General features: G+C 42.5%; 1 protein-coding gene across 1 annotated transcript in view; it reads right to left on the minus strand.

Moving 5' to 3' along the window:
• Window positions 1–15,831, minus strand: part of LOC308107131 (testican-2) — a 40,769-nt gene that overhangs the window by 13,769 nt on the left and 11,169 nt on the right. Inside the window, exon 2 of the mRNA XM_080459268.1 lies at window positions 6,031–6,076. Within this exon, the coding sequence (XP_080315394.1) occupies window positions 6,031–6,076 (46 nt within the window). The remainder of the gene's footprint in view (window positions 1–6,030; window positions 6,077–15,831) is intronic.

Below are 15,831 nucleotides of genomic sequence, written 5' to 3' on the forward strand. Positions count from 1 at the left end.
GCAGTACAGATGGAGACTTCTGGCACAACTTCGCCTGCTTTCGACGTGCAGGAAAACTCTGTTTTTTCTTTTTTTTTTAGGAGCCGTGCACTTCACTGTTTACAAACTGAAATGTTCCAGGAAGAAGAAAAAGTCACTGAGCTGATTCGGGCTACATCCTCCCGGGGAATTTCTGCCTCGGCTCAGAGAGTGAGCTCCATGAACAGGGAAAGTTGGAGTAAGAGAAAGGTTTAAGTACATTAGTCAGGCCGAATGATCCGCATCATCACACACCAGTAAACAGGTTGCTCAGGCGGGCAACAACTTGTAAAGAAAACAGAGTTAGCCACTTAGCTGACATTGAACGCTACTAGCCTGGACAGGCAGATAGAGTCCAGTGGAGGCTGTAATGAGGTGGGCACAGTTCCTTCCAATAACCATCCAGCATAGCGACTGTCATTATCTGTAATAGTGAACCTGCTGGAGGAAAATACAAAGCAGGCAACTCTCATACATACAGTATGTTTCCCTGAACTATGCCTCTGCATTTCATGTAATATTTCAACATGGCCTCATACTCAACACAACAGTGTTTAACTAATATTGTGCGGCCCTCGTCTTGGTTTAGATGTATTTCAGACACACGTGCAAACAGGACAGCTTAGCGTAGCTGGAAGTTTGTTAATTTATCTGCAAATTACTCTCAATTAAATTTCTAGTGAATTCATGACGTTTGTCAACACCGTCGCGATAACCCAAATACAAAACCTAAAATAAGGATGTACGTTAAATCAAATTCATATCTAAAGTGATAGTTATCTTTTATTTCATGGAAAAACAGCTGTTATTCATCTTGTTCTGGCTTGCTGAATATATGAGCGATAAAGACGACCTGCACCCAGTTTACGATGAGTTTAAGTGCCTGTTATAACACCGCTGTGCCTGGAAACAGTGATTCATAAATAATCTTCACGTAATGTGTAAACACGTCTCTTTTGTGAAATGAACTCAGATACTGTATGTTCAGGTTGGTCACGGTGGCAGTTGGTGGGGAGCTCAACATCCTCTCTGGTGGGACACACTGGATTGTTATAGTAGGATTCTCTGTACGTAAGAAGCATTATCTCTATCATAACGTCTAATATATTGGAAATTATAAGACATCTGTAGATAGTGAATGTCAATAAAGTATCGAGAGGCTGGCCAAGAATTTTCTCTTTAAGAAATCAAAATATGTCCAGTCCAGTTTCAGAAGTTAAATTTAGTTTCTGTTGGCACGAGGTTAGTTCCATATGTTCATAATGGGAGACTTTACTTTGGCTTGTTTGACTGCTTTTAAACAATTTAATGAGAATGTTTTGCATTTGCAATCACTGATTTGCCAAAACATGTAATTGATTGAGAATGTAGCTCTCCACTTTAAGTTGGTGAACAAAGTCTGACAGTCACACAATCTATGTGCCCGTGTTGCCAGATACAAGCTACTGCTGGACAGCAAGTATATATATAAAAACAAAAAAGGAATCCTGCTTCAACTTTGTGTCTTGGGGGGACACTAACTGATGAAATTGCAGTGAAACGTATAGAGCAGCGAGGTCGAGCAACCGCTGGGTATTTTGAAACCTTGCTGTCAGAGGGTTCGCTTTAACTGAAAGCTACATCAAACAAAGAAGTTTCACTTGAAATACAAACTCAGTCGCATGACATGGAGGAACTGACTGTGGATAATGTATGTCGTCACTTCTTGTTGATGTCATGTTTGTAATCTGAATAGATTAGGTAACTATTTCTTAAAAAGAGCAAAATAACACTCATCTTAACTGCTCTAATTTCATTAAAAATTACTAATGCATCATTAGTCCGTCTGCAAAGAAGCTACAAGACTGATAACAAGAATCTGGAAGTGCTAAACAACATATAAACCTTGAGTTTTTTCCCACATAAAAAACCTTGTGTGACCAGACCACTTTCATTTTCAGGGCCAGCGGGTTTTCACGACTTAACCTCCGCAGCTGAATATTAGACTGAAGTGCCTGTGGTGCTTTTGTCTCCCACTCGTCTTCTGATTGAAGACATAGCACCTCTGAGAAACTCACCCTGAACTGCCACGCTACATATCATTTTGACTTTTTCCCCGCCTGTAAATAAAATCAAGTCATCTAATATATTTCCAGCATGCATGCGCTGATGTGTCACGTGGGATTTCTCTGTGTGAAACTCATCGTTTTGGTTTATCTAACTCAAACTGTCACTATATATTTGGTGCCCGGCGGTCTAGCCATCAGGATATGAGGTTTTCTTAATTCAGCTCCAGCTATGGAACATAAACTTTCATGGGAGCAGGGACCTGAACTCTGTGAGTTGCCTTAGCGGTGTAATATACCTTAAACTATTCCCGCTTTCATGAGTGGCATTTTATTATTTCTGCGCCACGGGGTGGTCCCTTTACCTGCAGCACGCTCACACACACAAAAACCACAGCGACGGGCTGTGCAGTGAGCCGTGCTCTGCACCAGCTGATTGTGCTCTGTGAGGACGAGTCGAATAAAACCCCCCCAAAGAAGAAGCTCTCAGAGCAAACACCCACCAAGATTTTTACATTCCTCAGCGGGATAAAGCCTTTTTAATCTGCATGTGAGCCGGCATCTGTGACATTCAATCATAGATCACAGTCAGATTGATTTCCACTGAATATCTAATTCTTGTCTGGGTATTCACACTCACAGCTGCTGAATTATGACTTCTGAGTTGTATAAAACCGGCGAAGCACCGCTTGTAAAGGAAAGATTACGAAAGTTGGTGGATTACTCCAGTGTTTCTCAAAGTGCGGGGCCGGGTTTCCACGGGAGGGAGCTTCAGGAAAGAGCGGCAGCGGGGGATATTTCGGGGGGTCAGAGGGATGCCATATCTCAGCAGGAATTTCTGCTAATGAGGAAAAATTCAATTGACTCACGAGGAAAAGCTTCGATGCAAAACCATAATCTGTGGTTCTATCTGAAGACCTACACATTTCAAATGACACGCCTTTTACTGACACCATATTTGTGCTGTTTATTGAATGTGAAAGAGTTGATAGGGCACACTACTGTGAAATGAAACCACTTCCAACAGGTTCATGGAAAATTAAAAAAAAAAGCAGGCATGGTGGTAAAGTTACTGAAAGTGTTAATAAATCCACATTTTTGGCTGCGATACCTCATCAAATGATTATAAAAACGTGAGTATTATATATATATTCCGCATACACATTAAGAGTAGTGTTCCAACGTTTGCATCACAGATTAAGTCTGCTCTGATTAAGCCATGTCCTTTATTTGTTTGGCACGGAACGCATTTTCTCGACGTTAATTATCAGACATATTAGACTTTTTTTTTTTTAAAGTGTAAGTTTCCATAGAAACGGGCCTTAGATTCAGGAAGTGACGCACTGTACCAACTCAATATTCATCAGCACCTTCAGATCTGCCCTCGAGCATCAGCTTTATCTGCAACATGTGTCTCATGGAGTATTTCTGTGCAATTCCCTTCGCACATGCTAAAAATAAAATTCAAACATGGGAGATTTAATTTGCATTAAAGCTCAAGTGTTTTTTTTCCACCTCCGCTGCACTCCTGGTTGTGTTTACACTGCAGTGCATTGAGAATTCAGTGCAGGTCTGGGATGTGTAAAGGCCATTATGGGTTTTAAATCCTCCTTTAATCATGTCAACAAAAGCAATGCGACGGCACGGAGCATGCACCCAATCTCTCAGAGATGATTATTTAGCTGTGATCAAAAAAAACGTATCTGTGCACAGCTACTTTCTCAGCCAGGATCAGCCTTCCTGCCGCTGCTTGTGCTCACGCCTCGGACAGGATCGTCAATCAAAATCTCGCATTCTTCATTCATTTTACATTTAAGAAGATAGTACAGTGGCGCTGGACAACAAATATCTGCAGGGAGTCTGTTACTAGGCTACCAAGAAATGGCAGCTCTTTTCACTGTAATTGCATTTGTGGTCATTTTTCAGGACTAGTTTATTCTCTTTGATTCAAATAGCAGTTTTGTGAGCTTAAGCAATCTGTAATTCTTCAGCTTGACTTACTAACGGGAAAGTTATTTGCTTATAAAAAAAAAAAAATTTAAAAAACACAAGTTCACCTCGGTTTTCTTTTTATAACTCCAATGATTTCTTCAATTGACTGCGTAATCATTGTCACTTTAGAAGGTTTTTTTTGTTCCTCCATTCAGCAAATCAAATCAAATTTTTAGCACAAGTGAATGAAGTGAGGGTCAGATAGCGCGGCCCCTCCGCTCGGTCAGAATCAGAACAATGGCGTATTGTTTTGATACCATAAAGTCTGTGAAGCTGACGTCTCAATCAGCTCACTTAAAAAGGCAACGAGGCGCTTGAAGTCTCCTGTTAGGTCTTTTGTTCTACCCGGGGCCTGCAGGTACACCCTGCTGGAGTCCCTGCTGTCTTGTTGAGTATGTGTCGGGGAAGGCTTGGATCAATTAGGTCTGCGGTATTAGTCCCAAAGGGAGCCGTGATGGCGATGAAATCAATGATATTCAAATGAACGTCGCCCACACTAACAGCAAGCGAGGCGTTTTCCTGAGGCCACATTAGTTATTCCCCCTGTTGTAAGAGCAGATGACTAGAATAACATCTCAAACGGCTTCGTCTCTCATCTTCTTCCTTTGAGGCAGTGTGGGCGTGGCGTCAGGCCTGACCTGACGCACTCACCTTCCAGCGAGAGCACAATGGTGAGGACCTACTAATGGGCTACAATATGTACAGAAAGCACACGGATTGCCTGATCTGTGTAATGATGCATGACGCACTTTTATTACGCCGACCTTTCAGAGGCTTAGCCCACAGCTGCGTAGTGCGATCAGTGTGATTCCGCTGAAGAGAAAACAAACAGAGGAAGGGCTCGACTGGAACTAAACCAGAAGCCTTCACCCAGAACATCTGAACACTGACAAATGAACACAGAGACCTCATCATAGAGTCACTTCAGCATGTTTGATCATCTCAATATCAGATTTCATAACACCGACATGTGAAATAATTTGCCCCGCACGCCGATCAGCCATAACATTGCGACCACTTGCCCAATATGCTATAATGTTATGGCTGGTCTGTGTATTACTGTCTATAGTTGAAACAACCTTTCATGTCCACTTGCAATTCAACCGACAACCATAAAAAACTAAAATACCCGTATCTGCTTCGTCATGTTTTTTCTTTCTTTCACCACGTCCTTTAACATTCAAGCATTTTTCAAATGCCTGAATGTAATAGCGCTACTCATGCACTTTAATGATTCAAGTAACGGAGGCATTTAAAATGTCAAACGCGTGTCATTATGAAATGTCTGCAGTGTGCTCCATTTTACATTCGTTTTGAACCCTGAAAGAGCATTAAACAGCAATATTACTGAGCTGAACTCCCATGTTCGCGCCGTCTCCATTCCACCTCCACAGCTGATTTTCCGAGAGTCAGATTTCTCTCTCTCTCTCTCTCTCTCTCTCTCTCTCTCTCTCTCTCTCTCTCTCTCTCTCTCTCTCTCTCTCTCTCTCCTGCACACCGAGGAACAGACCCCGTGGAGGAAAATGGAGCCTGGTGGGAGTTCTGAGTTGAGCCCTCAGCAACAAAAGCAATTACAGCAGGCTTCTCAAACTAATGGATCAGACTGAAGGCTCAGTCTCTCCTTTCCTGAATCACAACTGTGTTCTCACCCTCCACAAGCTCCGACACCCCGGACCGGCGCTCGCCACAAGCTGCACGACCCGAGACAGCTGCAGCAGTTAAAAGAAGTCAGCGTTTCGATAATGCATGCAGCACCATCTCATGAAACTGGTGCATGAGGACGAACACTTGGCTTTTGATTATTTAAATTCAAAAGCACTGAACCTTGGAAGTCTTGGCACACCATTTCCATTTATAATTATTCGCTGAATGCTTCAGTTGAAAGTGGAAAAAGAAATGCAGAGCTCCACCATCCTCAAACGTTCACGGAATATCTTTCCTAATCACATGTAATTGGTGTAATATTAGGACTTACTTTCATCAGAACCAGTGTTGTCGTCCGTGTTTTTGATGTAGTCATCCTAGAAAGAAAATATATTTTCATTAATGGACTTAATAATACATGGAGCACAATGGAGGAGACTCGCTCCTGCCCTCGCCTCTCATTAACATTCACAGAGTACAAATAATCAGGGAAGACACAAGAAATTCAAAATGAATTGGAAACATCGCTACATGTCCTGAATAACACTTTAAACCGAGGATCAGTTTCAAATATATTCTGGTTGTAAAATGCAGAATGGATCAGCTAAAATTACCTGAAGACACAAAACCATCAGGACTTTTCTTATTTGTCTTATTTCTACTCAAATTAGTTTCAGTGACTATGATTGACCACCGCCTTTTCCGTAGCTGCTGATCTGCTTCCTCAAAGACATTTATTCAAGCACTCAAATGAAACATTTAGAGAAAAACGTTGAAGATATAAATTGAACTAGAACTACGTTAACGCAGCCGAATAATAATTAAACAAAAGAAATGAGTCCATTTATTTTCCCAGTTGTCTCAGCGTTAGTTGATTCACAATTGAAGGGCTTATATTGCCGAGATTAGCATGAATTTATTCCATTTTAATAAACATTAAATAATATTAAGAAGACGTATTGAGTTATATTGCAAAGATGAATCTGGAAAAGCCTTGTGCATAACAACACCGAAGGAAAAGCTAACACATACTCATGAGAGTCAATTGAGCAAGAGACGTCTACTTTTTTTTATTATTCCTTCTGACTCACACCTCAGACTGGATTCTCCATTATTTAGACCTGTCTGCGGAGCGAAAGTCACCTTTCTGAAAATAAACACCGAAGGACGAAACGTAAACCTCTCGGAATGGTGTGGATCTATACTGTGCAACACTGTGTATTGAATTCTTGAAGTAAAATATTAGATTAGAGGCTACTGAAGGGGGAAAACATGGAAGTACAGAGCAAGTATTCTCACTTCTCAACTTTATTGTCACGGACAGGTTTATCCAAATGTGGAAAATTAGTTTTGAAAAACTAAAAATCTGGTCTTTTTATGGGTAAAGAAGGAATAAACTACAGTAGATTTAAAACCCAACTGGATTATCGGCAGGGAATGCGACATTTCAAGATAAAATGGGTTTTGTGGGTAATTGCTTCAATTGCTCCCGACAGTCCAAAAACATGCAGTTGAAGTCAATTACTGACTCAAATTGCCCAGAGATGTGAACGTGATTATCTGTCTCTCTCTGTTTGCTCTGAGACAGACTTTCCACCTGTCCATGGAAGACTCTGCTCGTGCCCAGAATCAGCTGGGACCCTCAATCCTGAGTTGGTAATGCAATAAAGAAGATAGATGGATAGACAGTAAAACGATTATGTTGACGTTGGAAACTTTCTCTCTGGTGTTTTTGACCCTACTGCACACTTTTCATAAACAGGATCGAGAAATCATGAAATATTCATCCGTCTGCAGGGCTGTGAGGACAGAGCAAACTCAATCTGCCAGACAAGGTTTTCCTTCACGGTTTCCAAGGTCAAGAATGAAGGGGTCAAGCTCATCCTGTCTATTCAAGGAAAAGCTTTTCACACAAAGATAAAGGCACAAGGCCGGGCTCCGGGAGCTGAAATACACCTCATGAAAGAGCCTCAACTATGTCCGCTCGCTGCACCGCTGCGGAGAGTATTTGCAAACTAACTTGTTTTTTCCACGCCGTCCCTGGCGGTGTTGTGCCGGAGCGATAATAAAAATTCGACGTCCCCCTCTGCTGTATCCATTCTGACCCATTTCTCTCCGTGTCAGGACAGAGAGGATCAGCTATAAAGCAGCTACTATTCGGCACGAGGCCCGGAGAGGACCCAGAGGATCGGGTCTGTTCAGTTTAGCTCGGTCTTATTCTGCTCGGGGGACGCCAAGACTGAGCTCTCAAGTCAAGCTGAACAAGCGTAGCCGAAGGCAGCTTAAGTACAGTGCAAACGGGTGAGGACTTAAAAGGATGTCTTTTATGTTTTTACTTATTTTTAACTCTCTTTTTATGTTTTTATGTAGCGAGTATATAAAGATAAATCTCGATTTTTGCGATGTATTATTTCTTTCATTTATTATACTAAAGTCTGGCTGTTGTTTGTTTTGCATCCTTGTGCTTGTAGTCCTTTTTATTTATTATCTTTATGTTGCAACAGCTCATCCTGTTCAAATGCAGAGGGACAACTTTGCAATGCAGCAGACACTGATGTACTTTATTGTATTTCTTTTGGGGGCGGGAGGGGGGTACTTCACCCAGAAGGACTGCTTACTCATCTCGGAGGTGATCTAAAAGAAGTGTTGTAGTGAAGACAGACAGTGGATTGTACAAATTTACAAAAAAAAAAAAAAAAAAAAAAGATACTAACCTCGACTTCCTGTGGCATTGACAAGCAGCAACAGCAAAAGAGAAAAGAGAGAGAGAGGCATTGTTAGAGATCTCCAATAAAAAACACTTAGCAGTGTTCATTTTGCTTCTGTTCAGCATGCACATTGTGTGCTGGTTTATGACGGCTATGGCAGCAGTTAAACTGTCAGCCCTTAATGCACACTGATTGCAAATACATGCTTTAGTCCCGCTCCTCTCCGGGGACAACACGAGACATTCACAGAGGATTATGAGCGCCTATTAACCGAGGATGATCAGCTGCCACTTCTATGAGCTGGCAGGGGTCCCCACCACTAAGGGCCCATTCTCTTGCCGTGTTTACACGTGAGTGCCAAACGCCAGCCCCGCTGCCAGCTCAAAAGTTGTGCATAAGCCATGACATATCGCATCAGCCTTGGAAAAATTCAGGCAAATTGGTGGGCATCCTCAAAGGCAACAGGCAGACGTGATTTAGATGTTTTTTTATAGTCGCGGCGCGCACATAGAGCGCATTTACTAAGCGCGGCACTGACAACATGGACAGATATAGCTCCTGTAAAGCACAACCTTGAGTTAACAGGGTAGTGACTGCTTTCCTTTCATTCCATTTCACCGTCTTGGCTTCGGTCCAAGGGCATTACACATCAATACCCACCCCAGCTTCTCCCCGTGCGTTTCATCATTCAACGCTCCGGTGTGTTTGAGGAGAAATATAGCACTGCATGCTTTATTTCAGCAACTCAACCCAGTAAATATACCTAATTCTTTTACACACATCCACCACCCCCAACACACACACACACACACACACACACACACACACACACACACACACACACACACACACACACACACACACACACACACACACACACACACACACACACACACACACACACACACACGCACGCACACACTGACATAGCTGTCTGCTTAACAGTGCTGTGACAGCATCTTAATATATCACGATGGACAATTTACAGGCCTCACAAGGACAAGCCAAAATGCCACAAAAGGCATGAAGGACCGAAACAAGTATTCGTCACGACTGGATTTTACCTCAGAGACTGTTTCGTAGAGATAAATATTTTCCTTGTAGCATTGAAAATGTCCGGTTGTTGCATACTTTGCGGTATGCCTGTTTGTTATCCTCCTAATTGGCTGCGTTCCTGCGATGAGTCATATGAGGAGAAGAAAATAAAACAAAAAAAAAACCTACTTTTTTTCATCATGTCGAACGAGATGTGAACACCTCCACAGAGGTATAAATGTAATTTTTTTTTAAATTTTATTTGAAGAGCTGCTTCTTTACGTGGCATTTTGAAGGTTGTAGTCGAGTCACTGATTTTTCATGTTGACCCTGCAGCGAGGAAAAATAATTTGCTCAGCTCCGAAAAAAAGGCAGAAAATCTGAGAGAAGTGTTGAATATTCTCCAAATAGTCATGTAAAATCAGACCCATTATCAAAGACTGTCAGGTTATGTTAGATGTCAGATGCAACGATGACTTTATTAATTATTCGCAGCGGATCTGCATTAGTTCGGCTCACATTGCTTGGACCAATGGCAGCCCGGCAGCATGTCCTGAAGGGCTTCAGTGCTTATCTTCTCCCGGCAGCAGTGTGACAGCAAGGACACCAGGCAGAGGCTGCAATTTAGTCCTTCACCAAGGTTGAGAGCTGACGCTGTCCCACTGAATCCAGACTCCTGCTGCAGTTAAGAGCAAGCCCGGACACGAAGAAAGGAGAGAAAGTGAAAGACTGTAAGGGCAAAGGGGGTATAGTATTCACGGAGGAGGTCCCCTGAGTTATGTGATTCATGTCACACACAGCACCTCTTCTGCCATTTGTCAACAAGGCGGTAATGCAGCTGGTGTAAAACAGAGCCAGGAGGCTAATGGAGCTTGACTATCCAGATGCTACGACTGCTCCTCCCGGACGGCGCGCTGGTATTAGTCTGACAGCGCTTGGCCTCAAGCCCGCCGCGCTCTCCCGAGTTAACGTCTACCTCACCTTGCTCGTCTACTGGATATAAATATCAGTGGAAAAACCCAGAATCGCGACACGTGCACATCCCAACAACACAATATAGGTCTGCGTGGTGACTGTGGAGGTAACATGGACCTTTGAGACCGTATGAATCTCCACAGGAGAGTGGGTGTGTCCACCAGCCTTTTTAAAAAAGATTGAAAAACCACAAACTTAATGCTGTTGTTTGTCTCTGTGACCTGGCAAGTAGCGCTGAAATAGTCAATATTACTATGATGCTATTTACAAAATGATTTGTAGACCTGAAAACTTTGTTTAGAATAATACAAACAAAGGGTATCAATGGGTTTTTTGTGGTCACATACATTTCAGCAAAATCTGAGATTAAAGTCACTGACAATGCTTTTTTAGATCCAAGATTCCCACTGAATGTGAAAAAGCCATGTACAGTGTGTAAAGAGTTAGTTCAACACTATGAATCCGACACATAAAACATAGTTAGGGTGTAGTCAGAATACAGCGATTAACACAGAAGTGAGAGCAAGTGAAGAATAGAATTAACCCGTCAGCTCTGATAAGGTGATTTTTTGTTTGTCCTCAACATACTACAGTACACCTATTCTGCAGTACTCATGACACTTCATACCAAACACACTCTGAAATGTCATGTAAACTACACGTTACAACGCAGACTGCGCCTTATGACGTTTTCAGCTTTTAAAAGATCTGTTTTACTTTTCTTCTGTCAACAAAGTAGTGATCTACCAAATATCATCAGGTCAAATTAGGACTGCTTCAGGAAAGACAAAAGCTTCACACAAAAAATTAAAAACCCTGCAGTGGCAGTATCAAAAGGAACAAGCTATAAATGCAGGGAAGAAAAGGTTCGCCAAAACAACAGAGCCTGTGGGAAGGTGTGAAGTTGGAGAGAGTCTCCAGAAAGTAACAAAACAAAGCTGACAGGCTGAGGACTTATTCTGATGGATGACCACCCACTTTCTGCATTTAGGAACATCTTGTTAAAAAGCCTTTTTGCACATTGCCAAAACCAACACTCTTTCTTTGAATTGGCGGTCTAACATCTGTCCAAACATCTCAGAAAATTGCTTTTCACACTATGCAATTAAAGCTAACGAGTTCTGAATCACTGGAGTCTCGGAGAGCCTTCGCTTATACTGTAGGTCCTAAAGCTTACAGGAATTTTCAGATAGTTATCCTCAGCAGCATCAAGTTAATATGTGTTGTATAAGTGATAAAGGTCAGGTGCAATTCAGAGGTGAGACCCAAGACATGTACAAACCGAGCAATCATCAAAAATGAAGGGAGTATCCATCTTTATGTTGGGGGGGGGGGGGGTGTAAGCGTCTATGAGAAGCTTGCAGAGCCTGAGTGCTCGTGGCTGAGAGCTGTCAGAGCGCGACCTGACTCCAGCTTCTCAGAGAAAATGCTCGCAGAGTAAAAAGAAATCTGCATCTCCTCTCCCCGCTGCAATGATCCATTACGTGCCTGCAGCCGGCTTGCTCCATCACCAGAGCTCATCTGTCCCTGTAATGTGACAGGGTTGGGAGTCTGGGCTTTGGAGGACACAGAAACCAAGGAGAACATGCAACACGCATACACAAGTATGCAGAGGGTTTAAATAAAGATACGGGGATGGAGCTGCAATTCGGTATGCTGCTTAAAAATAACATAATACATATATAAAAAAACAACATTGTGATAGCAGTAGCTGAACGTTTGCTCCAAATTTTTAAAGGTGAAGAACTTTTTTCATGACAGCGTCAGTCATACTTTAGGGTTTTCCCATCAAAATGCATAAATTAATAAAAAAAATTCCATGGAATAGTGAAACACTTGACTTTGTGAAATGATTCATGTGACATGCAAATTCAATGTTCTTTACTGAAACAACTCACCCTCACCTCATACCAAAGACCTCCTCAAACTGAGTCCGTGCTGGACTTGGAGGACCAGTAGGTGCGGATTCTGCAAGTTCCCTGTGCATGGGTTTTCTTCAGGTAATCCCGTTTCCATGTGTTTCAGGTTGATTTGTGACTTGAGATTGCTTTGTCAGATAATGCCTCATAAAAGATGAATGGCAGACTGAACATATAACCAGATTTGATCATTACTTCAGCACCGTCACAATCCAATACATGGCAACTTCCTTCATCCAATCTCATCTGTAGCTCATCACATTTTGATATTGAAACTAGATCTTATGTCTAAATTGCCACAGCAAACAAGTTGTTGTTTGCTAACCTAAAGAACTTGTGCGGCTGAATTCCCACACTCTCAGGGCAATCACTGCATACTCCCCACAATAGTCCTTATTGATATTCTGAAGATGGTATTTGCAGGGAAGACGTCACTTAAAGCAGCAGGATGTGAGTTAGAGGTTAAATGATGATGTGGACATTTTGCATTTCCTCCCGTTGCCATTTATCCGGCTCCATGAAGTCATTTACTCTGCCGGTGACTGGATAAACACCGGCTGATGGATGGACTGGTGATCCGGGTCATGTCTGTAATGAACGGAGACCCGCGAGAAGCTTTCCTCAGCTGATTGCTCGACTCTGTGCTGAGGCTGCGTCATCCTATCAGGCCGCCGAGGTGTGTCTGCCTCTCAGACTGGCAGGACATTGTCAGCTCATCATTCCTCCGGCTATCGTTTGCGCAGTAATGTGCTTAGCCTGATTGATGTAGCCGAATTAGCTACGTCTCCCTGGCTTCTTTAAATTGCGGCAAAAGGGCACGCAGGCGGAGGCTGTCGTGAATCTACATTCCACCCTCCATCTCGCTGTAGTTACCAGGGAACAGCGGGAGTGCATCTTGCCTTTGCCGTGTCATTATGGCGCCCCGATTCAGCATGCTGGGGCCTAAGTGGTGGAGGTAATGTCTCGCTCTGTTTGTACCCTGCCGTCTCTGAAAACGACAGAGGAATGGGAGAGGCTCTAATGGCACAGACCCACTACAGATTGAAACACTTAGAAATGCATTAGAGCGCTTCAAAATGATGCCGTGTGTCTTTTGGCCCCAACCTGTTGGCTCTGAAGAGGCAAAACATTGTGCTCACACTTGAACACCAGGCGGAAAATCAACAGCTGAAGATGCACCTCTTCTGACCCCCCAACGCATCAACTCATGTGGTTTCCACACAAGCGTAGAGCAACAACTCTTTCAGTTTACTTTTAGTAAAAAAAAAAAGAAGAAGAAGAAGACAGGTCTGAGATTTCTGCACCATATTCAAGTTGACAGACTCCAATTTGATCTATGGTTGCATTGCAGCCTTTTAAAGTGGCTACATACTATATTTACGGAAAGCTGCACGAGATTTTTCATCACACTCCCGAGACAAAATAAGAAATCCACAGAGAAAAATGCGGGGTGTCTCAATTGCAACAAAACGCCAGAGCATTATGGGATTAAGTCTCAGCCCCAGCCATACAGAGCTGGATAAAATTGATCATCTGAGCTGGAGAGCTCGGGGGCCTGCAGGCGAAGGACGCATGTTGTTTCACAAGGTAAGGTGCCTGCCTGCAATGCAGTACAGTACAGAGCACAATCTGCAGCCATCTCTGCGCACTGAAGGGCACGTCTTTTGTTGTTGCTGTTGTTGTCTCCTGAGCAACACACGGTAGCCCCACTGCCATGCATGCAATAATGGAGCATTCACCTCGTGCAGAAATAGAAAAGTAATCAGCTCCAGCCAATCAAACGGATTCATTTTAACCAAGTGTCAATTATATTTTCTAGTGAAGGCGCAAGCTGGTTCCTGGGCACTTAAGATGAAAGAGGCTTTTCTCAACCCAAAACAAAAGCGTCGCAAGCATTAAGACATTCTGACGAGAGCTTTTTCTATGCAAATGCTGCCGTCGGCTAAGACCGCATTTCAGGAAGTTGCATCACAGAAATAAACCCTTTTCTTCTAAGGAGCCCTTTAGCCGTGGTTTCAAATCACTGATGAAGTGACACATCAAACAGTGGCCTGGCTCACTTCGCTGTGGAGGACTCCATGGTTGAATCAAGGCATCGCATGCTCCGAGAGCTGCAGTAATTGGAGAGGAGGAAGGAGGCGCAGATGCAGAAAAATGGATTCGGTTGGACCGCGCTGCTGAGCCAAGCAGAACCTTGGAACGGCACAGTCTCTGCAGCATCTTATCATCCCCACCCCCCACCCCCCCCATTTGGAAAACAAAGAAGCAGAAAGAGAAGAGGCGAGCCTTCAGGTTGAGCTCCATACAGATGCCCCAGGGAGCTTGCGGCTTACGCGCGGCCGTCTTTACAGTGCTGAGCTATGCTGCTTCCGCACACAACATTAGCAGAAAGAAACCCCATTATGAAGCATGTTGCTCGACAGAACCAAAAATACCTTTATTTTAACTGTTTTCCACACAGATTAATCCATATTGATCTGCATACACAAAAAGTTATCAGCATACATAAATAGACGAATGAGCTAAAATCTTGTTTGGTGTTGGCACAGTAACCACTGAGGGAGCTTAAATCAATATCTACTGTGGGGGAGGCTGAGAAAATGAATTCTACTCCGGTAAACTCTAACAAATCGACTTTGTCCCCCGCCCCCCCCTTTTTTTTTTTCTGAAATAAAGACACGCTTTGCAGGTTTTACTGTTTAAAATACAAGTCGCCATCATTAATTTGTGATTATAGAACTTTAGTTGGAGAGGATATTTTACACACATTTTAATAATCATTATCATTAATTATCTTTCCACATCATGTGATCTGATGAAACTGAGCACAATATGAATTCACTTAAATGTTATGTAATTAAGATTTTGTTGGATTATAGACATCAGTAGTATGAGGTGTGTTTTTTGTTTTTTTTAAAACAAAGTTGGCGTATCAAATTGAAGTGTTTATACTTAAATCATGAATACACAATGTGAGATCAAATATATCTCAGAGAGGAATTTCGCCTCAAAATGAGGAACGATATAACAGTTTACTGGGTGATTTTTTTGTACCAAAACAAATTGAAAGAATTACCAAGCCACATCCATTTCATACATAAATTTTGTCATATTACTGTTCCTGGGTTGTTCTTTTTTGAATGTATGTTGCCTGCTATGCTCTCTTCCATTACTGTACTTCCATTTTTGAAGGCCTGATTGGCCAGTTGTTTCTTAAATCGAATAAAGCAAAGACTGGTAACAAAAGTCAACTGAAATCTCCCCTCAAGCCCAAACGGTGTAAACAGAATACCACTGAAAGATATCTTTCCAATGTCTCCTATGCTTGCTGATGTTTCTCCATATTTCATTTGTGACATTTGATTTAAACAAAACTTAAATCAAATTAAATTTCAAAACATTCAGGTGACATTCGATTGGATCTTGTGGGCCAAATTTCTGCTGCATTTCTTGTTTGAGTACATAAAACAAAGCAGTGTTGGCAGCTAAAGCATA

This window comes from Lipophrys pholis, assembly GCF_963383615.2.
Source record: "Lipophrys pholis genome assembly, chromosome: 1".
NCBI classification, from domain to species: domain Eukaryota; kingdom Metazoa; phylum Chordata; class Actinopteri; order Blenniiformes; family Blenniidae; genus Lipophrys; species Lipophrys pholis.